The sequence below is a fragment of the Bubalus kerabau genome, chromosome 10, assembly GCF_029407905.1.
Source record: "Bubalus kerabau isolate K-KA32 ecotype Philippines breed swamp buffalo chromosome 10, PCC_UOA_SB_1v2, whole genome shotgun sequence".
Taxonomy (NCBI): Eukaryota; Metazoa; Chordata; class Mammalia; order Artiodactyla; family Bovidae; genus Bubalus; species Bubalus kerabau.
In genome coordinates, this window is record NC_073633.1 from 78324600 (window position 1) to 78352014 (window position 27415).

General features: G+C 41.2%; 1 protein-coding gene across 1 annotated transcript; it reads right to left on the minus strand.

Moving 5' to 3' along the window:
* Positions 1–20224: 20224 nt before the first annotated feature.
* On the minus strand, positions 20225–23628 carry TMEM30B (transmembrane protein 30B). Its single transcript, XM_055538258.1, has one exon. The coding sequence runs from the start codon at positions 23611–23613 to the stop codon at positions 22552–22554; it is 1062 nt and encodes a 353-aa protein (XP_055394233.1). The 5' UTR covers positions 23614–23628; the 3' UTR covers positions 20225–22551.
* Between the last annotated feature and the right edge of the window lie 3787 nt (positions 23629–27415).

Sequence of the window (27415 nt, forward strand, 5' to 3'; positions counted from 1 at the left end):
AAGGATAGAGAAGCCTGGTGTGCTGTAGTCCATGGGGCTGCAAAGAGTCGTACACAGCTTAGTGATTGAACAACAACATGTCTTTAAACCCATTTCCCATCAAGAACTATGTGGCATCCAGGCAATCCAGGCACTCAGTAAGCATTGTCAGGATTTACTTTGTTCTGTGGAAATGGAAAAACATCCCCGGACTCTGAAACCTTTGTTTATAGTCTTGGTTGGGTAAATCCCCTACATGAAAATTTTATATATGTATCTCTGAATATTCTGCTTATTGAGCCTCGTAAGTGAATTATTCTGCTCAGCCCTGTGAGAAATGGTACCAGTGTGTACCACTTAACTGTGCACTCTGGATCCACTAAGTCTATCCACTTGCCTCTGTCGATGGCTTTACTTAGCAGCCTCAAGAGAGAAAACCTGGTTTTGGTCTCATAACATTGGTTGAGCTGATGGTCTCCAAACTCCAAAGTGGGATAAACCAGATTCCTTCACTATGTTTATTTTGGCCCACCATGTCTCTTTATGGAGAAAATGGTCTAAATAAAGTGCTTCCTCTGTGAATTTTGACAGGAAACACTACTAATATGCTTTCCTTTTGTTGTGTGCCTTGCTCTTTTCTCCCAGTGTTGTTTAAATATTTTCAGGACAATGACATATTTATTAATCCACTCCTCTCTGCATGGGTCATGAAATGATTGGTTCCTCTGTAAAACCCTCTTAGAAAAGCTGGTTTCTCCAGTGAGAGTTAATAATATTACCACTATTCATGTAAAAAAAAACGCTGAGACAATCTCTTAAAAATGGAACACATTTATCTAAAACAGCTGGTAAAGAAAGCACGCAGGCCCAGCCAGAGGCAGCGAGGCCAGAGGTCAGGGTTAACACCCATTTCGGTGGAACTTTGAAGCTGACATTTTACAGATTATATGCGTCTCGGTGCACAGTGGGCATGGCATATAAATTGGACTTAGAGGCCCCTATTTGTTCTCTGCATTTTTATGAGCCCACAGAGCTCTTCTTTGAAGCAGCATACATCGAAAATAAAAACTCATTTTAATGTTGTGGAACTATTTACAATAAATCACATTTACATCCTGGCTTTTCTTAAGTATAAGATCTCTCTTTCTTCACACACACACACACACACACACACACACACACACACACACTCATGGGTAGCTTGTTTTTTATATTTACAGTATGGTAAGCCCAGCTTCCCTCGTCTCCTTGCTTTGACTTAGGAATCTGATCAGAGATGCAACTGTATTTGGTACCACAGGGACTCCTATTGTAAGTCACGTGAGATGATTCAGCTGCAATGAGCTATTCTTTACCCCCAGGAAAATCCCCTGATACCATAAAATGTTGGCTATAGCATGGCCCTTCAGCACTAGAAGAAAGCATCTGATTTCAAAGAGATTGAGTTCCACTCTGGAACTAATTATATCATTGGTTTTATGGATATTTTAAGTTGCTAGGTGTTTTAACTGGAGAAGGCTGGCGACCCGGAGAGAAACATGCACTGGCAGAGACTGCCATGGGCACTTTAGCCACCTAATTAATTTTCAATAAAAGCTCACAATAGTTAATTTGCTCTAGACCCAATGTAAATCAAATGGAGACAAATAGGTTAAAATTAGAAATGGGTGATAGAAACCATGTTTACGGTCAAAATTACCTTTCACCCTGGAAATAACACAGATTGACAGGGGAAGAAAATGAGACCACACAGATTTTTGTTCAAATTGATTCTTACGTGAATTAAAGATTTTATTAAGGAGAAAACCAGAATCTCCCCTCCCCACTTCGCCCCACTGGAGAGATCTGAGATCTAAAAAAAAAAAGTTATTTTCTAAAAAAGTGTAGTTTAGAAAAATGGCACTTAAAAAAAAATTCAGAGAATGAAGACATTGTTTCCATTATACCAAGTTGCCTGGTGCCCTCTCATTTTCCCACCCAGGCTTAACATAGTGTTGGTATAATAGTAAAAATACTATAAAGTTATTAAGTTCCCAGGTCTAAATTGCCAGACTTGCCTACCCAATGCTATTCCTTTAGCTCCTACTTTTCAAAACATTGCTTTCTAACATCAAACAACCATTTTTACTTTTACGAGAACACAGACACAGATTTCTTATGATTTTATAATGATACTTCAGGCCTCCAATTAAAATACCTAGACAATATAGATATCTTTGGCTCAGTCCATTGGACAAATATTATTATTAAGCTTCTCTCCAGGATTTTATATTTGCAAAATATTCCGCGGGCTTTAATCATTTTAAATTGCCTTAACTTTGCCCATTTTCTCCCATGCCTCTCTGTTATTCCTTAGGCAACCATTTCATTTTAACCCACAAACTACTCATGTGATGCAAGGTGAACTAAGCTAATTTTTTTTTTTTAACATGTTGGAACGTTGGCCTCAGAGATGGTTAGCTTTTCCCTTGTCCTTTGCTGAACATGGCAATTTAAACCACCCCGGGATTCTATTTTTATTTCACTTTTGCCAAGTTCATGAAGTAAATTCCCTCTTTTCCACTCAATCTGGTTTTTCTTCCTGCCCCAAAGGAATGATGTTGTCACTGTAATGTCTTCTAATGCACTATAAATGCTGTGATGAATTGGAGGCAGGCTGGTTTCTTCTGAGCAGGAGTCCATTATCCTGTCACAGTGTTCCTTCCCTGTAACTTAATTTTTATTGTAACAAATGACTAAGGACCCAAAAATGAAACAATGTGATGGGCCAATCTAAAGTGGCCTGACTCTGATGCTAAGTGCAGTGGAGTGACAATTGTTTGCAGCTGCCTTCCAAGGGCTCTCTCTCTGATGACATCCACTATCCAAACTGGAGTTATCAAAAGCATTTTCTGGATGTTTATGTAAGATCTTCATCCACATTGACTGACTAACAATACTAATATAAATAAAGCACTTTGCAAAAGACATAAGCTAAGTGTTAAGAATGAGCATGTTAAGAGACAGTCTTAATTGTGTATTAGAATCACCTGGAAATTGGTTCAGCTGTGCTATAGGATACCAGCTCCCATCACAGGAGATGCCAGTTTATTCGGCCAAAAATGGAGCTGAGGAATATGCATTTTAAACAAGCATCTCTCTTAATTTTGTTGGAGTCATATAGATTACATTGTGAGAGCCCTTGCTCAGAACTCTGGTCAATAAATCTTTTCAATAAACATCCACTGCATACTTGACCTTATTTTATAACAAGACACCATTTTTCTGATTGGCTAACATAGTTTTAATTTGAACACAATATGTTCATAAATGGTCCATTTCCCCTTCTGTTTTATAGATTGTCACCAACATGTCTAGAATATTAAAATCACCTCTGTATTACTTATGATAAAAGAATATTAATCGGGAATCCATAGATCCCAGGAAATTCTATCAACTTGGCATGTAAGTGAATAGAGGTTTTTTTGCAGATCAGCAGTTTCCACATATTCTAAAATGGGTCTGTGACCGCCCCAAAAGGTTAAAGATCATTATTTAAAAAATGGAAAAACTTAGCAGTATTGGCCTTATTAGTATGAAACTTCCACATCAAATAATTGGTTGTAATGTCTAAACAGTACAACTGATTATATATCTAAATAGTACAACTGATATTAAGACTATAGCTTAAAAAGAGACTAGAGTTTTATAGGTGATCAACATTTTATAATCAGATAAAGTTTATTTCAAACCTCTTTACATATTCAAATGTTGTTTGATGTCTGCAGTTTAATATGTATTTAAATCAGATTGTCCCAGAAGCACTGAAAAGTCTTTCCTAAGAAATATTTAGTAATGAAGGATAGAACCACTAGGTTTCACTTTCAGTGTTTTAAATGGTGTCTATTTTAGAGGCAACGTGAAACTGAACGAAGTTTGGAAGATAGTGGAATCTCAGCATCAATTCATCTATTAAATATTTATTGAGGGCCCATCAAGAAAAATAAAAAACATTTGTTTATTGAAGCCTGAGGTTAGCAGGTTTGTGAAATATCCCAGTTTCATCTAAACACACCTGTGAGTTCTCATGGTGGAATCCTCCAGTTGTAAATTCCCAATTGGATTGTGATTTCAGTAAAAATCACAGTTGACGTTATCAACCCATGTAATTTATAAGGACAATGGGGCTGACTTTAAAAAGTTTGACCATCATTTACTTAAAAGTCTGGATGAGAATGGGAGAGTGTTGGGGAAAGAAGTAAAAGAATAGGTTTCTGAGTAAAAACACAGATCCTTAATCCATTGATGTCCGTAGAATAATGATAACTGTTTTGAATAATTATTGTTCGTGGTTATAAAGAATGGGAGCCATATCAAAGAACACCAAATATTGTAGCTCTACCTTAACAGCTGCTGGTAGTGAGACAAGATGTCCTTAAAATGCTCTCCAAGTATTTCATTTTAATCATAACCCGTGAGGTGTTAAAGGGGTTGATGAGGTCTCAAGTCATTGTCAACTAATTATCTTTAAGTTGTTGTCATCACATTCTAATTGTTATGCTTCCGCCAGCTCCGCCACTGGGGGTGCCCAATCTTTGAGTAATTGGTTAAACACTCACACACACCCCCACACACAAACCGATGGTTTCTAGCTGCTGTTTAGTTTGCTAACCTAAACCACTGTCACCAACACACACGCGCATGCATACAAACACACTTACTTGCATACAAAAAGCTTTTAGGAACTTTTATCTTTTTAAAAGGGCAGGGGGAGAAATCAATAAAGTGGTAGCCTGGCCAGCAGTAGGAGATGGTTGAAGCAGCACGGGTGGTGAGCTGTATGAGAAACAGATGTAAGCTCTTCAGGGCTAGGGCAGGCCTTTACCTTTACAACAAACTCAACCAGCAAATGCAAAGCAATTAATGTCCCTACCATCCGTCACCCACCCTTGGCCCCCAAAGATTATTCAGTCTGTCTGTTGAAGCCAAGAGCTTCATTCACCCAGCTGGAGAACCTATGATTTAGCTCACACTTCACTCAAGTAGTACGCAGTCTTAAAAATGATTCGTTTCATGGTCTGAATCAGCAGGGAAGTGCTTTCTTGCTGTTCCGTTTTGTACATTCTACCATCAGACAAGTCTACATTCACCTATTGCTCTTTACATTCATCTCTTTCTTTTTCAAATTTGTTTTACTGGCCTGGGAATCATTTTGGAGTTGATAGAAGACAGGGACCAGACACAAATGGGTCATGGCTAGTATGGCTACTTAATCAGCTTTCAGTGGAGTTAGATGTTACAAGCTTAAGGATTTGAAATGATTTTTTAACCACATTGAAGAAAAATGGCAGTGTCTCAAAAAGATAAGCAGGCATCTACCCTACAACTGAGCAATTCCACTGCTAAGGATTACCCAAGAGAAATCAAAAGATACATCTACAAAAATAATTACGTGGCAATGTTCATAGTAGCATTACTCATAACAGTTTCAAATTGGACACAACCCAGTTGTCCATTAACAAGAAAAAGGATAATCAAATTGTAATATATGCATGCAACAAAATACTACTGGTACACAAGAATATGGGGAATCTTAAAAGCATTAGGTTGATCAAAAGAAGGGGGATACCAAAGAGTATATACTGCATAATTCATTTATATGAAATCCATGAATGGCCAAAATTAATCAACAATAATAGAAGTCAGAAGTCAAAAAGGTTGCCCCTGGTATGGGGGTAATTGATTGTAAAGGGTCACAAAGAAACTTTTTAGAGGTGATAGAAATGCTCTATATCTTGTTTTAAATGGTTGTGTTTGTGAATACAATTGACATAACACACTGAACTGAATACCTAAGACCTGTATCTGGTACTGTGTGTAAATTATCCCTCAACTTTTTTAAAATTAAGAAGTGAAGAATTTGGGGAATACAGATGTTGCACCAGGAAAAAAAGAAATGAATGAGGAAATCAGGAAATAGAAGAAATGAGGGGAAATCAGAGATGCCGGGGGATATAAAACTCAATAAGGATGACAGTGTACGTGAATATAGAAATCCCTAGCCAGCTACCTGAAAGTTTCTTGAGTACTTACTGTGTACCAAGCACTGTGCTAATCACTTTCTTCTATATTATCTGTTTATCCTTCCCTTTTTCTTTGACACTCCAGTGCATAAAATTGGATTAGCCCTGTTCCTTGGTTCATGACATATTCTTATCTTTGGTCCACGCACGGCTAGTTTTATTCAGTTACCTAGTTATTCATATGGAGAAGGCAATGGCAACCCACTCCAGTACTCTTGCCTGGAAAATCCCACGGACAGAGGAGCCTGGTAGGCCGCAGTCCATGGGGTCGCTAAGAGTCGGACACGACTGAGCGACTTCACTTTCACTTTTCACTTTCCTGCATTGGAGAAGGAAATGGCAACCCACTCCAGTGTTCTTGTCTGGAGAATCCCAGGGATGGGGGAGCCTGGTGGGCTGCCGTCTACAGGGTCTCACAGAGTTGGACACGACTGAAGCGACTTAGCAGCAGTTATTCATAATATATACTTGTAAGACCTTCACCCAAGAACTAACTAGAACCTTGACTGTAACCTATTATCTAGCAATATAATCCTAACTCCCATTTTACCAACTTCCCCCAGCACAAGGTAACCATCATCCTGAACTCTGTGTTTACCATTCCTTTTCTTTCCTTTTTACATAGTTTTATTAAAGCTTGTGAATTATTGTACATGTAGATTTAAATGTTACTTAGCTTTAACTTTATGAACAAATGTATTCTATATAATCTTTTGGCATTTACTTTTTCACATTATATTGCTGAGATTCATGTGAATTGTTATGTCTCTGAGTCATTTTAATCTTTATTATAGCCCTATGAAATAGGGATTTTTAGCCATGTATTGAAGATAATACTGGGGCTCAGAGAAGTAAATTAATATATCCAAGGACACAGCTAGGAAGTGGTAGAAACAAGATTTAAAGCTTAAAATTGGTTAACATATTTTAAACAATTTGTTACACTGCCTTCTCTGTTCTACACCATCTGTAATTTATAACCATATCTCTATCAATACCTCTACCTATTCTTATCTATACCCACCTCTGTATATATATACATATAAACGTAAATGTCAGCATGAAGCCCAAGTTATGGAGCATGAAAGAATCCATCAAGTCTGTGTAATAATTTATGGGTGGGTCTTTATACTCTGGTAGAGAAAAATATAAAAGTTATACATGCGTATCACCTCAAGGATTTTAGTCCTTTAAAATTCAGAATATACAAGCAGGTAACGCCTTGGGAATAGTGTCAGAAGGTATATACTAGCTCGTACCCATGCACATGTGTGCACATGCGCTTTCTGGGGTGTGTTTTAGAATAGCATCCTTATTTTATTTTATCTCATATTCTTAAAGAGCAAATGCATGGGCCTTGTTTAAGCAAGTACTGCTCTGTACCTTATAACTGTATACCAGAGGCTGTAGAAACTAGATCACTCTCTCAGGATGCCATTACAGCCAAGCAGAATCTCATTAAAAATCAATTCCTCGGGTCCATAAAGCCAGTTTATTTTATCTTCCTGGAGTGCCTGCTGCTAGCCGTTACACAGTTCCATTGTGTGGCAGTCTTGTCTGTGAAGAACATTGCACAAAACAGCCATTTAAAGATTTTCCATTTTTATGTTAAACTTTATAATTTTGCAGTAGTTTAAGTTTACAGGGTTTGCTTCCCAAGTTTGAGATATCTTGTTACATGTGTTAGAAGTAGTATTGCTGATCCTAGGTCTCACTAATTAAATATTTGCCTTTATAAACTAGATGCTGTCCAATGTGAACGTGCAGATGTAATTGGGTAGCAGGGGTAGCGGAGCTAAGAATGCCTGATTTGGTCAATTTCTGCAGCTTCTCACCCATGCTGCTTTCTGACTGTTGAATTGTACCCACAGCCTCTCTGGGTAATAATGCAAAAATCAGGTCAGGAATTTGCCATTTGTTGTGATTTGAATTCAGGTATCTCTAAATGTTCTAGAAATCAATATGTATCAGCCAAATTTTATAAATGGGGAGTTGAAAGCACACAGAGATTTAGTGACCTGTACAGGTCACACCCTCTGAATGAGCAACAGAGGCAGAAGAAATTGGAGAGGCTGCTCTTCCCCATCTGGAATCTTTTAACTCTTCTGACCCCCTTCAGCGATTTAGGGGCTGGCGGATTTCAGAGATCAGTGAACTTCTTGGAACAGTGCTTGGCAGTGAAACATAGAGGCTTGGATTCCTTAGATTTTAGCTCTTCCAGGATGCAGGCTCGGTTTGCAATTTAGAAGACAGGGTGTGTGTTGTGAGGGGAATAAGGAGGGATGGACAAGTGTGAATTGGGCTGGGACTGGAGTAGGAAAAGGGTTAAGACAGCTACAGATACCAAATCCTCCTCCCCCGCATGCTTGGGACTAAATAAGCATATCATTAAAAAGATTTTAGACATTGAGATTGGAAGAAACCAAGTCCAAAGCGACAGGATTCTCCTCTGTTATGAACTCCTGTAATTCTGACAAATGTATTTCTCCTCATGAAACCACCGCTGGGCACCATTCTCCAAGACGCCTTATGTAGAACCCTGTATCTATAAGATGGTAATTAGTGTTTGAACAAAAAGAGGTACTTGCTCAAATATGTTTGCATCGTTTGGCAGTATTTGATCTCACTCCTGGAGAATCATAAGCTAAAAGCTCTGAAAAGTCCTGCAGGGGGAAAAAAACCTATTTGAACTTGCCTGACCATGGACTTTCCCCACAGTGCAGCAAAGCAGCTACAAATAGCATCTCATGAAAATAGAACTAACCTGCAGAAGACATTTCAGGGGGATGATTTTTTATGCATAATTTAATTAATTTGTTTATGTTTGGTTGTGCTGGGTCTCCGTTGCTTTGCATGGGCTTTCTCTAGTTGTGGTGAGAAGGGGCTACTGTTAGTTGTGGTGTGTGGCTTCTCATTGTTGCAGAGCACAGGCTCTAGGTGCCTGGGCTTCGGTAATTGCAGCATGCAGCCTCGATAGCTGTGGCTCTCTGGCTCTGGAGCAAGGGCTCAGTAGTTGTGGCTCACAGGCTTAGTTGTTCCACAGCATGTGGAATCTTCCTAGACCAGGGATCAAACCCATGTCCCCTGCATTGGCGGGTGGATTCTTATCCACTGAACCACCAGAGGAATGATTAATCCTTCAATGTTAAAACAAAACATTAATCCTATGCCCCGTCCACTGTAAAAATTTCCATCTAAATCTCAAATCACAGAATTCTATCACTGAAAAGACATCCAATGGTTTAGTCCACCAGCCTCATTCTGCAGAAGAGGCACAAAGCATTAGATAACTTACCCGGGTCACATGACGGAAAAGCGGCCATGCGCAGGATCTCCTCCCAAGTCAGTGCTCATGTGTCACCACCCCGTCACTCAAAGCACGTAGTTTTCATCCGGGCTTGAAAACACAAAACTGAAATGCTTCTTCATCAGTGTCCTGTGTTAATGTTTGCCTAGGATGAGACTCGATTAGGAGAAGAGTACTAGAACTTGAAAGAAGGGTGCTTGAGGATTGGGGAGAATTTTAGAGACTACGAATGCTTCCCTGGTGGCTTAAATGGTAAAGAATCTGCCTGCAGCGCAGGAGACCTGGGTTCGATCTCCAAGTCAGGAAAACCCTCTGGAGGAGGAAATGGCACCCAACTCGAGTATTCTTGCCTGGAGAGCTCCATGGACAGAAGAGCCTGACAGACTCCAGTCCATGGGGTCACAGAGTCAGACATGACTGAGCAACTTGCTTGGATTGACTGAAAACTTTTAGAGCACTTTCCAGGTGGTGCTAGTGGTAAAGAACCTTCCTGCCAAGGCAGGAGACATAAGAGACATGGGTTCAGTCCCTGGGTCGGGAAGATCCCCTGGAGGAGGGCATGGCAACCATCTCCAGTATTCTTGCCTAGAGAATCCCATGGACAGAGGAGCCTGGCAGGCTATGGTCCATAAGGTCGCAAAGAGTCAGACATGACTGAAGCGACTTAGCAGGCACGCACGCAATGCTTTTAGAAATATTCCAGATTCAGAAAGTATGCAGTGCCCAGTAGACACTGAAGATATGTAAAGCCGGCAGGTGGGAAAGTTGTCAAACTCGAGGAAGTCAGAGGTACAGAAACGGTGGAGTTGCAAGGAAACACTAATCGTTACAGGGAGAAATGCTCACCAGCCTTTGAACCAGGGGCTTGACTCAGCACTGGAACAGGGATGGAGAGCAAAGGCAGACGGAAATGTATCTTCCAAAGGCCAGAAGAGGATTTGTCTCATAAGAAACGTGTAACTAGAAACAGCTTGATCTGCCTAAGTCACCTATAAACCTGCTATTCCCCATATTTGTGTACATTTTACGCTACTAAAAGTTGGCGTAAGAATCTGTGTCTGCATACGTTAAAAAAAAAAAAATCTGATTCTATGAGCTTGGCTAAGGAGGGAGGTGAGGAGGGTGGGGATAGATGGTGGGGAACAAGAAACACATTTTTGAAGGAGAAACAAAAACCTGATTTCTTGGCCAGGGTGGTAGAGGGTGGGGTTGAAGTGAGTCTTCAACCAGCTGAGTCTAAATTGACCGGGAGGCTTTTATTTAGAACTCTCTCTTGGCAATATTTTATCACAGTATGGTTTCCATTCTTGGCTAAGTAAAAGAACTGAGGTGGAATGGAATTGGCTCCGTCTTAGCTCTGACAAGACAGTCATAATAATCGGAGCCATCTTTTCCCCATAACTTTGAAAAACATGAAAGCAGATATTGGCTCTGAGCATGTCTGATGGTCTAACTTTATTTCCTGTCAACAGGAATAACTCTGATTTATATTTGGTCATCAAGTTCACACACTCACACACAACTTGTACTGAGAGAGCACAGAGAGATGTAATATTCAGACCTGTGATGTATGCCTGTCCGGCAAAGCTTCCTGGTCCAAAGGAGACCACAGGGACTGAGAAAGACACTTCAATATTCTCACTCTTCTCACACCGTATCCCCCTGTGCCTCCTTCCAGTGACGTATATTACTTGCGCTTCAGATGAGCTCTGTGTCGGCTTTGATCTCTGAGCCCCTCACCTACACTCTTTGTGATCCAGAAGGTTGGTTGGCCTGTATCCAGTAATTACAATGAGATGCTGAAGACTGAGGGGATGATCCATGCTGGCATCTGGCACATTGTTTTATTCTTCTAATATCTGGATACATCAGAGAAGTGAGAGAATTTTTAAAATTCCATTTCCTTTTCAAAATTGATCGATAGTCCAGACAGTAGAAATTGAGTGAATACGCCTTTTCAGTTAATGCCTTCTTGTGTCATCTGGTTTTGAATTCAGAAGCATTCTTTCCACTGCCCTGTTATTGTGCCATATAATTCACTGAATTTAAGATGCTATCAATCATGACATGTCCCATTATTTTATGTATCACTATGAAAAAAATTGCTGCCCATTAAAAGAGCAACTAGTAGCTCCTTATGTTTAAATTTTTGTATTTTATCCTTATTCAAGGGATTTTTAAAATACTTATTTAGAGTTTTATTATATGTCCCACTTGTGCAGAAATAAAAAGGAAAGTATATGTAAAATTAAACTGGCTAAGTTTCCCCTAACATGTCTTCATACCCAGAGCCCAACTCTTCTTAATCCCTCTAGAGACTTTCAATGTCTTTGATTGATCCCTCTAGAGATCTTTCAATGTCTATGATTATGTACAATGCAGTGTTTTGCCCCAAAATATGATGATAGTGCAACACAATGACAACCACCCCATGACCGTGGCCTGGCTGACAGTGAGTTGAGTGACAGCAACTGTAAGAAGCCATGGAGAGTGAGAAACCAGGAAACTGAAACACAACCTGATGTTAGAGATGTTAAAATGTGGGGGTGGGGGATATCTTAGAATGGAAGAAATATGGTGTCTCTCAGTCTCAAAGCATGGCGTGTACAAGATTCATGAATACAAAATTCAGAAATATGTTACAAAAATTTCTTTTTGTTTCCAAGGCTCAACTTCAACCTCAGAAAAAAAAAATGCAAAGTTTAAAATTAGCTACCTCCAAATTACTGTCTAAGTGTAAGCAGTTCACCGGACCATAGTAAGCATACTTACTTTGCTTGCAGAGAGACTATAGGCTTTCTTTTTAAAAAAATAAACGTGGCCATGGGGAGGGTTTATCTGTCAGTCTCTTAAGACTGTGAGCCAGCTTCATGTAGTTCCTGGGAAAGGTGCCTGCCAATATTTATTAGCCTCTCACTATAAGAAATCCAGATTCTAATTCCAAATAAGTCAATCCTAAAGTTGAGCGCTGAAGAATTGATGCTTTTGAACTGTGGTGTTGGAGAAGACTCGAGAGTCCCTTGGACTGCAAGGAGATCAAACCAGTCCATCCTAAAGGAAATCAGTCCTGAATATTCATTGGAAGGACTGATGCTGAAGCTGAAACTCCAATACTTTGGCCAGCTGATGTGAAGAACTGACTAATTGGAAAAGATTCTGATGCTGGGAAAGATTGAAGGCGGGATAAGGGGACAACAGAGGATGAGATGGTTGGATGGCATCACCGACTTGATGACATGAGTTTGAGTAAGCTCTGGGCGTTGGTGATGGACAGGGAAGCCTGGCGTCCTGCAGTCCATGGGGTCTCGAAGAGTTGGACATGACTGAACGACTGAACTGAACTGAATAAAAATTTCTAATAAAAACCAACATTTTCATGCCTATTTGGCAAAGTTATTTGGTGAAAAGAACAGTAGCAGTCTTTTTCATTTTTGTACCTAAGTTGCAATGTAGATGGCATGTACTTTTCCAAGAATAGTGTCAAGAATCTTTTCTTTATGACATAGCTCTAAAATAAACACACAATTTTTAGCAGAAAAAACAAATTGGTAGTAATCACTAGAATTATATTTGAAGGAAATAGTCCATATAATTTGAATATAAATAAAAAACATTTCAGTTTCTTTTTTGATAGATTAACTGGAATGTACTAAAACAATTATTATGGAGTTTATAAGCATTCGTATTTTATTTACTCTCAGGAGCCTTAATTTTGGAAACTAGTATTCCACACGAGCATTCAGTTCAGTTCAGTTGCTCAGTCTTATCTAACTATTTGCGACCCCATGGACTGCAGTACTCCAGGCTTCCCTGTCCATCTTCAACCCCCCGAGCTTGCTCAAACTTATGTCCATCGAGTCGGTGATGCCATCCAACCATCTCATCCTCCGTTGTCTCCTTCTTCTCCTGCCTTCAATATTTCCTAGCATCAGGGTCTTTTCCAATGAGTCAGTTCTTCGCATCAGGGGGCCAGCATTACACAATCACCTAAGATTTTTTTCCTTTCCCATCTGCGTGAGGCCCAGAGGTAGTTAAAGGCTGCGATTCTGTCTCCGTCCAGCGGAGGGCAGTAGTGCACATCTTTAGAAGAGAGATTCCGATTGCAGATTGGCCGAAGGCTCATCAACTAAGTTGTTCATTGCGTTCCCTGTCTTTTGAGTCAGGATCCGGTGACAGTCCTTGGCAGAGTCAACAAGGCCATGAAGAGTTGGCTTCAGGGCGCCAGGTGGCAGAGTTGAAGCCTCCTCTTCCCAGTTCTGTGGGATGTAGTCTCTCAGCCCAGGGTTATGTGATGCAGGAACAGTTTAAGACTCTGTGATGAGCAAAGCATCTGGGACCAAGCCTTGCTGCTCGGCTGCTTGAGTTCACCTTTGACCACAAACTGGACGGGATGTGGTTAAAACATGACTCATTCCTTTCTCAAGATCTGCCCTTAGACTGCATTTTCTCCTATTTTCTGCTCTGATGAAGGGCAATGAGGAGGAGACGTGGAGGCTTAGGTCCTGTAGGAGCTTCTGCCTCTCTATACCATCCCTGCCCAGAGCTTTGCTTCCTTCCTGCCATATTTGGACAAAAATGGGAATGTCCAACCAACCAGAATTCCCAGGGGACCAACCATCGAGTGTGCTTGGTGCCTTTGAACTTTCAATTAGAATGGAGTGCTTGGGCAGTAGTCCATCTAAAGTCATTTTAATCATTCAATTTAAAGAAAATGTTAAATTAAAAATAATTTTCAGATTTCTTAGTGAATTACCAAACCCTTGAGAATGACTTCTAACCATGTGCATTGCATGAGTCTATAGAAATACTGGAAACACCCCAGAAAGGAGTGGACTCTAAGAGTGTTATAGACCATCATGTTCTAACAGTATGAGAACCATCCCCACCCCCAAAAGCCTTTCACACGGACAGGGTGTATTCCCTGGGTTATTATTTTTTTTCAATACTATGCTATCTGCATAGTCTAAGGGTGCATGCTCAGTCATGTCTGACTCTGCGACCCCATGGACTGTAGCCCACCAGGCTCCTCTTGGGATTTGTCAGGCAAGAATACTGGAGTGGGTAGCCATTCCCTTCTCCAGGGAATCTTCCCAACATAGGGATCAAACCCTCATCTCTTGCATTTCTTTACCACTAGGGCCACCTGGGGAGCCCTGCATAGTTTAAAAGATGTTAGCAAAATGGACTCCTGTGTGTTCACTTCCTAGTTTAAGAAATAGAATGTGACCAGTACCTCTGATGCCCCAGTTTGCCTGTCCCTCATCCCTGCTTCTTTCTCTCTGCCTCCTCTTTTCTCAGAAGTAACCACTCTCATGAATTATAATCACTTCTGGTCTTTCCTTCATGCTCTGATGCCCTCTCCCTTCCATTCCATCGGTCTAGTTGTCTTCCCTCTTGTTTAAAATCACCCAATTGTCTAAATAACTGAAACTTTGCAGTAAGTCTTCATTTCTGGTGGGTCAAGGGAAATTCCCCTTCCACCTCCTCACTCTCACATCCCCCTGTTACTTTTTTTCAGGAGTGTCTTGCCTATGTTTGTTCCCTTCTGAGATTACTCTTAATATTCAGAGAGGATGAGATATCGAATGCCTTACTGTGGATCCTCAGTCTGATAAGCTGGTTTGAATCCTGGCTCTTCCTTACTGTCTGTGCTACCTTAGGCTAGATACTTTACCTCTCTGAGCTTCAGGTTCCTTGCCTGTGCCCTGCAGATTCACAGGACTGTCATGAGGACTACAATGGGGGGACGTTGGTAAGGTATTGAGAACGTTGCCTGGAAGGCATCGCTACAGACTTTGAATAGCTGGGAGCTTCTGCAGTCACAGTGACCTCCCTGCTGTCTCTCGTCAACCATGTCACCTTGGACTAGTTTCTTTATTTTTCCAAACCTCTGTTTCTGCGTATGCCCAATGGGGATATTAGGGTTTGTTATAGAAGTTAAAGGAGGAAACCATGGAAATTGCTTAGCATGTTGTCTGGGAAATGCTTAACAATTTCATTTAAGCATTTTAAGTAGATTTAATTTTATAAGTGAATTATACCTTCTCTTCTTGCAGATACTTCTGGGTATCTACAAAAACACTTGCTTGGAAATCCAAAACGTTTGCTTAGGAGAAGAATGCTGATTGTAAAGGGAAGTTTTGCGAAACCATCTCTTGCATTCTTGCAACTTTTCCTTGCTTTCATCTTTTTGAAGAGCAGGATTCTCAGAAGGAAAAAACCAAAGCCAAACTCTTTCCTAGGCCGTCTCTGTTTCCACAGCCTGCTTTGCTGGCTTAGGTCTGACCAGGCAAAACTGTTTCTTAACTTGTTTTCCAGAATCAGAGGAAAGTTTAACATAACAAAATTTTATAGCTCCTGCCCAGTAACATATATTACTTTAGAAAAATAAAAACACCTTTCCCTTATCATGCATTATTCTTTTACATGTACAATTTTCCTGACGTATTGAAGTAATATTCCACGGTTTGCTATGACTTGGAGGTTTATGGCCCTTCTGAGGCAGATCAGACTAAACATAATTCATTCATAGCTACTTAGTGCTCAGGGAAATAAACCCCTGAACTTAAATAACTATGGTGTGACCTCTGTAAAATATTATTTATGGTTTGAAAACTACTATTATGTAGATATCAAGATGTGCCAAATGTTATAAACCAAACATCAGCCAGCAAATGGGACCACTAGTATGCCATTTATTTTTGCTTTTCTTTCTGGATGTTTCTCTACAAATGCTATTTTCATTTAAATGGTTTCTGGAGTAATTATCTGGCAGAGGAAAGCAGTGTTCATTTACATTTTATTATAGAATACTACAGTAAGTAAAAAATTCTCCTCTATAAAGAAGCACCACAAAAATATAAACATTCCATTAACTTATTGCAGTTTAATAGGAGGGACACTGAGGACTTTTGAGTATAAAGCAACTGTCCCCTCTATCAACGAACTAATGTAACCCATCTGCTATTCATTTCTGCAAATTAGTTTATGGAGGAAAACCCAACTGCACATGTAAGTTATCCAAATGGGAACTCTAAGCTTAGACTTTGGTGCTGTTAAAAATATATGTGCCTTCATGACACACCTTACTGTAACATTTTCAAAAGTTTAGGGTGTCATCTTTGTTTCCTCAATGATTTCCTATGCATTTAATGATATCATAAGAAATAACCTGTTCAGTGGTAGTAAAGTAATGGAATCACAATTATTTCCTAATAATCATTCAACATATGTTTGAAGACCCAACACAGGCTAGTCACTCAGCTTGGCATTGGCAGTAATAAAGACAGATGAGATGAAAAAATCCTCAGTGCTCAAAGAACTAACAGTTTGAATATGGAGGTATATAACCAAATAAGCAATTTCTAGACAATGCATCAAGTGCTGCGAGGAAGGAATAAGCTTAAAGGGAAGACGAGGCTGAGGGCAAAGAGTGGAAGGGCAAACAGGGCTTGTGGAGGACTTCACAGAGGACAATGACCCAAACACTGAACAGGGTCTTGAGGATGACTGGACACATTCTGATGGTCAAGTGGACATGCAAGATGAACATGGGTAAAGACGTGAGAAGATGCTGGGTTCAGGCCCCTTCAAATCATTCAATATAGCTGGAATTTGGTGGAGCCTTGGAGGAAGAAGTCATGAAGATTCAGAGCGAGGCCAACCATGAAGGCCTTGTAGGCCCTGCTAAGGAGCTTAGACTTTCTCCTGTAGGCTGTGTGTAGACGTGAGAGAGCTGAAGTTGAGGGTCATGCGATGAGATCTGTGTTTTGGCTAGCTCCTTGTGGTTAGGATGTGGAAAATAAACTAGAGCCCAATTAGCAGGCTCCTCCAGCTTCCAGATGGAAAATAACAAAGTCCTGGGCCAAGGCAGTGACAGAGAGAGACCTGATTGAGCATGCATTTGGGATCTAGAAGCAACAGGCTCTGATAACTAGTTGGATGTGGGAAGAAACAGAGGGAGGAGCCAAGGAGGCAGTTCAGGTTTGGGGCTTGGATGACTGAGTGGGATCGATGAGTCATTTTCAGCATCTGGGGCTATTCCTGGAAGAATGGGTTTGGAGGAAAGGTCAGTGGGTTTCCTGCTGACCACGTGGAGCTTATGCTATTTGTAGGACATTTAGGCGTGTCCCAGAGGCAGCTGGATGTGTGAGTTTGGAGAGAAATTAGAATTGGAGGTAGAGATTATGCCATTTACTTATATGATGGTCAATAATGTTTTTAAAGAATCATGAAAGTGAGTGAACAAATGAGCTAGGTTGCCTCCTAATGGTATGAAAGATACCATCCTTCAGTTACTTACAAATTACATTGATATATCAAGTCTTCACCCCTAAAGCCCTGTAGGTAAAAACAAAAAGGAAAGAGTAAAAGCGTTTTCCATTCTGTCATTTGGGCTTCCCTGGTGGCTCCTATGATAAGGAATCTGCCTGCAATGCAGGAGACCCGGGTTCGACCCTAGGTCAGGAAGATCCCCTGGAGAAGGGAATAGCTACCCTCTCCAGTATTCTTGCCTGGAGAATTCCATGGACAGAGGAGCCTGGTGGGCTATAGCCCATGGGGTCTCAAAGAGTCAGACACAACTAACACTTTCACACACTGTCACATTTTGTCATTTGGGTTTCCCTGGTGGCTCAGTGGTAAAGAATTCTCTGGTTGCTCCTGCCCGCAATGCAGGAGATGCGGGTTCTATCCCTGGATCAGGAAGATCTCCTGGAGAAGGAAATGGCACCACACTCTAGTATTCTTGCCTGGGAAATCCCATGGATGAAGGAATCTGGCAAGCTACAGTCCATGCAAAAGAGCCAGAAATGATTTAGCAACTAAACAGCAACAACATTCTGTCATTTACTGTGAGTAGGAACTGATGGAGCTCTCATTTTGGATTCTTTAACAAAAATGGAATATGTCTTTAACTTATTAAAATCATAGCAAGACTTCATCAAGTCTTCCTTTGAGAATATTCAAGTGCCCCCATTAAAATGACTATGACTGCCTCATGCAGAGGCTGTGCTTTTGTTGTAGAACACTGCTTTCGTTGACTTTTGAACAAAATTGAGCAAAATAGAATGAATTTCTCCCTCATCAGTCTTGATGACTTTCTAAAACCTCATGCATTTTGATGGTTAAAATTAATGAAACTGTATAATAGTGTTAAGCACCTTGGACTTTCAGAACAAAGGCCTTTTAGAAGAACAAAGTATCATAATTAATGACACATCATTTACAGTTTTCATCAGTAATGTAAGGTTTCAGCCACTTTAACAGGAATTCAGCTAAGAACTCAATGTGGAGAGAAAGGCTATTAGAGGAGGTGCTTGACAGTACTATCTTTTGCTTCTAAGGAAAAAGGTAAGTCACACTAAAACTCATCAAAAAGACAAGCTGAGAGGTTCAGAAGGAGGTGAGCTACCATCCACTTGCTGAATTTCTCCAAGGTTTGTCATCAGTGAGGTCACTGGTGGGCTGTGCCCTCTGCAGTGGGTTCCAGTCACAGCCAAGTCTCCCCCTTCTGGACACCAGGCTTCATGCTCCAAACTGCACCTTTTTTTTTTTCCTTTCTTTTCTCCTCTTCCTCCACACCCCCAGTCTATGCTAGGTTTCACTGCCTCGGGGTCTTCACTGTGCTGTGCTGAGCTGCTCAGCCAAGTGCATAAAGAAAGAAATGCCACCTTGCTGTGGTGAACTAATTTACATCATTACCACTAACAGTGAGAATTATAATGCCAGGTGGCAAACCAGTGGGGAAGTATTTTTCCCTGAATACGTGTTGGTAGTCTTATCAAAGAAACCATGGGGGATGGTAGTATATAGTGAGTCAACAACTGTTTATAATTTTTGCAAATTCTTTACACAAAAATACTACTCTTGGGTAAAATCTCTCTGGGAACTTAATATATTTCAGTCAGATTCACTGAATGACTTTCTTAATGACACTTCATGTGACTGCTTTTGCTGGAGGGAAATTATGAGAAATTCTCCTGGGGGGGAAAAACTGAGGTTAAAAAAATTCAATTTTGTCATTTAAATCAGTCAGCTATGTTTTATCTGTGGGAAAAAATCTAAGGTGCAAAGAAATGCCTGATGAAAATAAAGGAAGAGGGCATTTACTATTATGACAGTTACTTGTACACAGTAAGTGATATACCCAGGGGCATATAAGGAATTGATTACATTACAGCTCTACCAATAACTCTGAGAATTTACTCAAGACTTTTGAGATCCCCAATGACAAGAAGAGGGCACAGATCCCATGATGCAGAAAGGGTTGTGGTTATACAGTGTGAAGTGGTACTTATTACTAAAGGAAATCTCAGACCGTTATTCTGTCTCTGATTTGAAACAACTGTCTAGTCCTTGAATTGTTGACTTGATTCTGGACATTCTTGGAAAGTCTTTCTTGTTACATTATTCTGTACTGGGAGTTCCCGCCAACCACATTAGTTTCTCTTTTGTTTGTGGTTTACTTTACAAAGTAGATCAAAGCACATTTTCAGTCCAATTGTTGAGGTTCACTTTTCGGTCTCATTCCAGACGACACAGCTCTAGCTAGGAAGCATTTACTGGACGACATGAGAATTCAAACCCAGCTAGAATCCAGAGATACTAAACAAAATGCTACAGTGCAGGAAAATGTTTCATTTTTTGTTTTTAAAGTTTCTGAAGTTTTGTAGTCCAAAATACAATTTGGGTAAAATGCAGAAATGGAGAAGTAAGATTGCTGCAGTCACATTCTTTAGTAAGTTAATACTAAATATTATTAAAAATTGACCACATTTTACTAAATTCAAACAACAGTCAAGGATTGTCTGATTCATACTACATGTTGATATTGATGTAAGTTCAAATTCTGTGTTAGGAAGTTAACACTGAAAAATTGAGTTCATTTGAGCTTTATTCTGAAAGATGATTTTCTTGCTGCAGTATAAATCTGCTAATAACAAATGAGCAAAATAGATGGTAGCTGGTAACTTTTTTAACGTTTGTGGCTTTAAGATCATAGTTCAAAAGGGTTAAGCAAATGTGATAACAAAGGCAACACAAATATAACCTTTATTCTCTTTCAAAAACCCAGAGAAGAGGGCCTAGAACCATATTCATTGATTTAATCAGAATATCTTTAATTTTGTAGACTCATTTAAAATTATATAGCAATGAATATTGTAAAAATGATAGTAATATACATGGTTCTTCTCAACTAAGTAGTAAAAAAATGTGGTAAATTATAAAGCAGCAGCTACTTGATCAAAAATTCATAATAAATAAAAATTACTCTACATACATATGATCATATATACACAGCCTAAAATCACACTACACAATCTGACAGTAAAATTGTGTCATATTCAGGAGTTGGGAAGCCAACATATTGGGATTATAAAATATTTTTTGGTTTATGTAAATACTGGGACAGAATCTCTTAAGTCACAACTGTTCCAGAAGATCCAACAGATGTCAGTGAACATGGATGCTGTCTATGTCTATTATTTTTCAAAGAACCAGAAGAATAAAATAAAATTAATATAAATTATTCAGTACAATTCAATATTTCTGTGACTCAATTAAAACAAAAAACTTCAAAGTATTGCCGTGCCTTATGCTGCTGCTGCTAAGTCGCTTCAGTCGTGTCCCACTCTGTGCAACCCCATAGACGGCAGCCCACCAGGCTCCCCCGTCCCTGGGATTCTCCAGGCAAGAACACTGGCATGAGCAAAAAGTGTAGTAACTGGAAAGTAGCCATAATAGAGAATAGGCACTAAGAGTTCTGACAGAACACCAAATAACTGTTTGCTTTCAGCAAATAAACTTGTGCAGATGATCTCATTTTTTAAAGTTCTTTTGTCATAAAAGGGTTTTTAAAAATTCTACTATCTTACAGTAACTTTATATATCAATATATTAAAATGATTTTAGAGTAGTCAAAGTTTAACATTATCTCAATGGTTCAAATAATTTTTAAGAGTATAGTTTACATAAGACTAATTTCTTAGCATTCACTTCAACATATTATTAAAAACAAACATGGTTCATTTGAGAACATTAACTTTTTTTTAGACACAAGGGAAAAGGTATGAAGAACATAAGCATAAAAAAATCACTAAGCATAAAAAATCATTTAGATGACAAGACTGAGTCACAATATGACTTTAGGAAAAACATTTTCCCTCTAAGGTCCCCTCCAGCTATCTGACTCTAAGGTTAAATAAAACCTTCCCACTGAACTGTACAAACTGACCCAACATTTTCAAGTTTCTACACAGTACCTGGCCCCCCCCCCAAAAAAAATTAAATTTCTTGCACTAAAATATCAAATGAATTGTTACAAACCCTGCTCTGCAAATCTGTATGCCAAAGAGTTGTTTTCACATACTCTGCATGTTACAGAGAGCTTCCTATGTTCAAGGAGGAGTGAGACCAAACTTGGAACATTATGTTTGTCACTCACTGCCCCTGGGAAAAGATGACCACCTGAAAAACTGGACGGGCAGTGATGGAGTCACACTTAGCCTCAGACAGATTAAGAAATAGCGAAACAGTATCCTACTTGCTCCCTACTTCAGGGCACTGATTCCCTTGAGAGAATGCCGGAGGAATATTCCAGATAGGTTTGTTAAAACTGCAGCTTTGAGGGTCTCACTAAAGCCTTAATGTGTCAGAATTTCTGGGGATGGGGCCTTCTAATCTATCTACATTTTAAAACAGTATGTTCTCCTCCACTCCTCCATGCCTCTGCTGGTTATTTGTGGGCTTCACTCTCTACACTTACCCCCACCCCCAAGAAAAGAAAATCACTGTACTACAGTGGTTAAAGCTCTAGCTTCAGAGTCAGAATCAGAACCAGGAGCCAATGAGTAGCTGTTAGATCTCGAACGAGTTCTTTAACATCTACAGGTCTGTCTCTTCATCAGATGGGGGTTGAATAAGAATAAGAATAAGCGTCCATTCCTCGCTCAAAGAACCTAACATGTCCACTCGTGAAAGAGATGGGGGAAATTTGCAGGAATTTCTCGCTCTAGCAATTCAAACACCCTAAAAGAGCCTGGAAGCCCCTGATCAGGTGTTAATTTCACTCTCTCTGGTCCCCTCATCCACAATAGGAGGCAAAGTGAGGCGAAGTTGGAATTGGGTGACAGTCGAGAGGGAGAAGCCTAAAGAAATTTGCAAGTTTTGGCAAGGGACAGAAAGGGTACTTGAAAGCAGGAATCACTCGTCGTCCTCCTCGTCGTCGTTCTGGTCCTGGTAGCGAATGTAGACGACCAGCATGATAAAGCCCACGAGGATGCAGAGGGAGCCGACCAGCAGGTAGGCGATGCCCAGGAATGGATTCTTGCCGCCCATCCACGAGATGCTGCTGAAGATGAGGCGTTTGTGGCCGCTGAAGGCGCGCACCGGGTAGTTATAGGTGATGTTGACGCGGTAGGCGCCCCGCGGCAGCCCGGCCGAGTAGTTGCCCTGGCGGATGCGCGCGTACAGCTTGCGGAACGTGGGCAGCGCAGCGGTGCGCATCCACACCACGAAGTCCTGGTTGATGAAGCCGGTGTTGTTGGGGTCGGGGCTCAGCTCGTAGACCGGCCGGTGCCAGTTGGGCGGGGGCGCGGTGCCCTGGAAGGCCAGCGCCAGGCTGCCGTTCACCAGCGGCGGGTTGCGGAACTTGACGTGGTAATCGGTCCACCAGGCGATGCCGGTGCGGTCGAGCGGCACCTCGACGTAGGGCCCGTTGGGCTGGCGCTGGTGCCACAGCGAGAAGGAGTCGTTGAAGAGGCTGTTGGCGATGGCGCCGCAGGGCGCGATGGGCAGGCCGGCCGCGCTGTACTGGTAGGGGGCGCACTCGTTGACCGGGTGGCGCAGCGAGCTCGGCAGCCCGCTCAGCTGCGAGTCGTCGCGGGACACGCCGTAGCGCCGGTTGTTCTGGTAGAAGTTCGTCAGCTCGTAGTAGAGGTACACCGGGCCCTGGAAGAGCTCGGGCAGCGAGAAGTACCAGGCGCACGAGCAGGGGGGCGGCGGCGCGCGGCCCTGGCCGGCCATGGCGCACACCGAGCAGTTGCCGGTACTCGAGTCGCCGGTGTAGTCGTACGCGAGCTCTTTGATGCCGTTGGAGGAGTAGTAGAGGCCCAGGCCCAGCCCTATGAAGGCCAGGCCGGCGCAGAAGAAGAGCGGCAGCGTGATGCTGGCCGACAGCAGCGGGTGCCAGGCGGGGAGGCGCTGCTGCGTGAACGCGGTGTTGTCTGGCTGGTGGGCGCCCCGGGCGGTGACGCTCCAGGTCATGGCGCCGCGCGGACCCATGGAGGGGCGCTCGGGTGCTGCGGCCCGGCGGGGTGCCTCGGCCTCCGCGCTGGGCGAGCCTGGGGCTACTCCCGGGGCAGGTTTCCGCCTGCTCAGGTGAGTTCTGGCCCCGGCCCGGCCTCAGGCCCCCGCACAGGTGAGTCTTGGTACCAGGTTCTTCTGGTGGTGGTTGGATCCCCTCGGTTCCGCCTCGGCCCAGGTGCTCGACCGGCTCCGCCCCTGCGGGTAATCGCGAGCCGCGCCCCGCCTCTTCTGGGGTGAGTAGGGCGGGCGTTCCCTTCCCTCACCTGGCGGACGCAGGGTTCACTTGTCCTCTCGATCCAGGTGGTTCCAGACGCCAGCGCCTCCTCCTCGAGGTGAGTGGCGGCCCCAGGCTGCTTCTGAGTGGCTCCTACCTTGCTCAGGTACTTCTTCCCTTCCGCTTTCTATGTGACCAGAGTGCCTGGGCCAGTCTTACCCGAAATCATAGAAGCTACAGCTTCTAGCACAGTTCCTCTGAGGGATTGCATCGTGTGTCCTGGAGCCTTGAAGTTTACAGGTAATTAATCCCCTTTTATCTAAAAGGCGGGAAAAGTGTCTCTAGAGCCTCTTGTCTTTGTAGGTTAATTTAAGGACCCTTTTCAGTTATCTTTCAGCAATAAAAGTTAATGTCCGAAGAATTGCACTGTAGTAAATCTATTTGGAATTACATGCCTGCATTCAAATTCTAGCATTTTTTTTTTTAAGGGAAAATGATTTTCCAGCTAGGTGCCCCAATCTGGCTGTAGAACTAAAAAAAGTGAAAAGTTCTCTAAAAATAAAATGACACTTAAAAAAGAGAATTAAAGATGCAAGAGGTTCAGGGCCTTTAAATATCTCTAGCTGGTGGAGAAACCGCACAAACAGAAAAATGCACTGGACTACATGTAATTTCTTTCTCTTTTCAGATTATTTGCCTGACTGGGAAAAAAAAAAAAGGCCTAATCCAAAGTCCCAAAAGACCTAGCTGCTATCCACAGTCAAGGATGTTACGACTTTTGGCCTAAGGAGGTGAACTACAAGGATTTGTAGGACTTAGCGCAAAGAAAACCCAAATTAGTTCTGAACATTGCTTGGGATTCCAGCTTTTATATCTAGGTTGGTACAATATACACAAGAAGGTGTCAGGCCATTTCAACTTTGTGCTAAATCCTTCTTAGGTACTGAGGTGTTTCTGCCTCTGTTCCCGCTCATAAAATGCAAATAACTTAAATATTTTCTATATTACAGTTCTGCACCTAGAATACTATATCACATTCTGGAGTAAATTGAAATTTGGAAAGTTAAAATACTTGCTAAATTAAACAACAGGGTTTTTTTTTTTCCGTTTGTATATATATATTTTTTCTTTTCTCTTTATTTTTCTTAACTCCAAAAATATTTTGTATTGGGGTATAGCCAATTAACAATGTTGTGATAGTCTCAGGTGAACAGTGAAGGGAACTCAGTCATACATATACATGTATCCATTCTCTCCCAAACCCCACCCCATCCAGGCTGGCACATAACATTGAGCAGAGTTCTGTGTGCTATACAATAGGTTTTGTTGGTTATCCATTTTAAATATAGCAGTGTGTACATGACCTTTTCAAAGGCCCTAAATATCCCTTCCCCACTGCAAACATGAGTTCATTTTCTGTGAGTCTCTTTCTGTTTTATAAGTTCATTTGTATCATTTATTTTTAGAGTACACATATAAAGGATGTTATATGATATTTCTCCTTGTCTGTCTGACTTACTTCACTTAGTATGATACTCTCACTTAGTATGACACTCTTTAAGTCCATCTGTGTTGCCGCAAGTGGCCTTATTTCATTCTTTTTAATGGCTGAGTAATATTCCACTGTATTTATATACCACATCTTCTTTATCCATTCCTCTGTTGATGGATATTGAGGTTGTTTCCATGTCTTGGTCATTGTAAACAGTGTGCAATGAACATTGGGGTGTATGTATCTTTTCAGGCCATGTTTTTCTCTGGATACACGCTCAGGAGTGGAATTGCAGGGTCGTATGGTGGCTCTATTTTTAGTTTTTAAGAAACCTGCATACTGTTCACCATAGTGACTGTACCAATTTACATTCCCACCAACAGTGTAGGAGGGTTCCCTTCTCTCCACACCCTCTTCAGCATTTGTGGTTTGTGGATTTTTTGACAGTAGCCACTCTAACTGGTGTGAGGTGATATCGCATTGTAGCTTTGATTTGCATTTCTCAAATAAGTAGTGATTTTGAACATCTTTTCATGTGCCTATTGGCCATCTGTACGTCCTCTGTAGAGAACTGTCTATTCAGGTCTTCTGCCCATTTTTTGAGTGGAATGTTTGTTTTGATGCTATTAAATGTCATAAGCTGTTTGTAAATTTTGGAGACTAATCCCTTATGAGTCACATCATTTGTAAGTACTTTCTCCCAATCTGTGGGTTGTCTTTTTATTTTGTTGCCCTGATAGCTCAGTTGGTAAAGAATCTGCCTGCAATGCAGGAGACACTGGTTCGGTTCCTGGGTTGGTAAGATCCACTGGAGAAGGGATAGGCTACCCACTCCAGTATTCTTGGGCTTCCCTTGTGGCTCAGCTGGTAAAGAATCCGCCTGCAATGCCAGAGATCCTGAATTTGATCCCTGGGTTGGAAAGATTAGCTGGAGAGGAAAAGGTGTACCTACTCCAGTATTCTGGCCTGGAGAATTCCAAGGACTATATAGTATGTGGGAAAGAGTCAGACACGATTGAGAAACTTTCACTTTTTCTTGCTGTGCAAAAGCTTTTGAGTTTAAGTCCGTCTCATTTGTTTATTTTTACTTTTATTTCCATTATTCTGCGAGATCGATTAAAAAAGATTTTGCTGTGATTTATATCAGAGACTGTTCTACCTATGTTTTCCTCTAAGAGTTTTATAGTGTCCGATCTAACATTTAGGTCTTTAATTGGGATTTTTGTTTTTAGCATCTTTCAAGTGTCAGTCTTATTATGCTAGGGAATGTAGAAGACAAAAGACAATTAGACTAAAAAGGACCCTTGACATCAAAGCCTTTTGCAGTCTAATAGAAGACATATTACTTAAGAGGAAGAAAGAATCAAAATAGATGAGACAGCATATACGTAAGTACCAGGTTATACTTTACAAAACTGATACTAAAATTAAAAAGTAATCTTTGAATCATGGAGAATTCACTCTGTCTTATTGAATAGAATGAATGCAGTTTGGAAGCTTTAGCTGTTAGAGAAGACTGAGGGAGACCCAGCTGACTTGAATTCCACTTCCCTCACTCCTGATCATCTTCAAGAGAAGAAATCCCAGCACTGTCCACAAGTTCCTATAGTATGATCCAGTCTCCACTACACCTGTCCTTCAATGAGTCAAAAGAATAAACAGTTCTCTGTATCGTTTCGATGGGTTCCATCCACCTCTGTTATCATTGAGTGATCAGTTGGCTTGACATAGAGTCCGCAAAACTAGTCTCTAGGAAGGAATTCAGTTTCCGAAACTTAATCTAGTGGATTTTAAATCTAACAGCTGCCCTGCCACCACCCCCCTGAAGTGTGAGCCCTCCTGTTGAGCTGAGAGCCTTACTAGCTTTCCCCTCCTCAGGTGACATTCGTTTTTTCATTCAAATAACTATCCAATAACTAAGGTCACAGTGGAGTGTCCCCAAAAGTCAAGAGACTATTTCAAGACAAGGAATGGTTAACAGGGTGAAACACAGCTGAGGGTTTCTAATGAGATATGAAATGAAAAGGCACCTTTGGATTTAGTTTCTGTGGGAA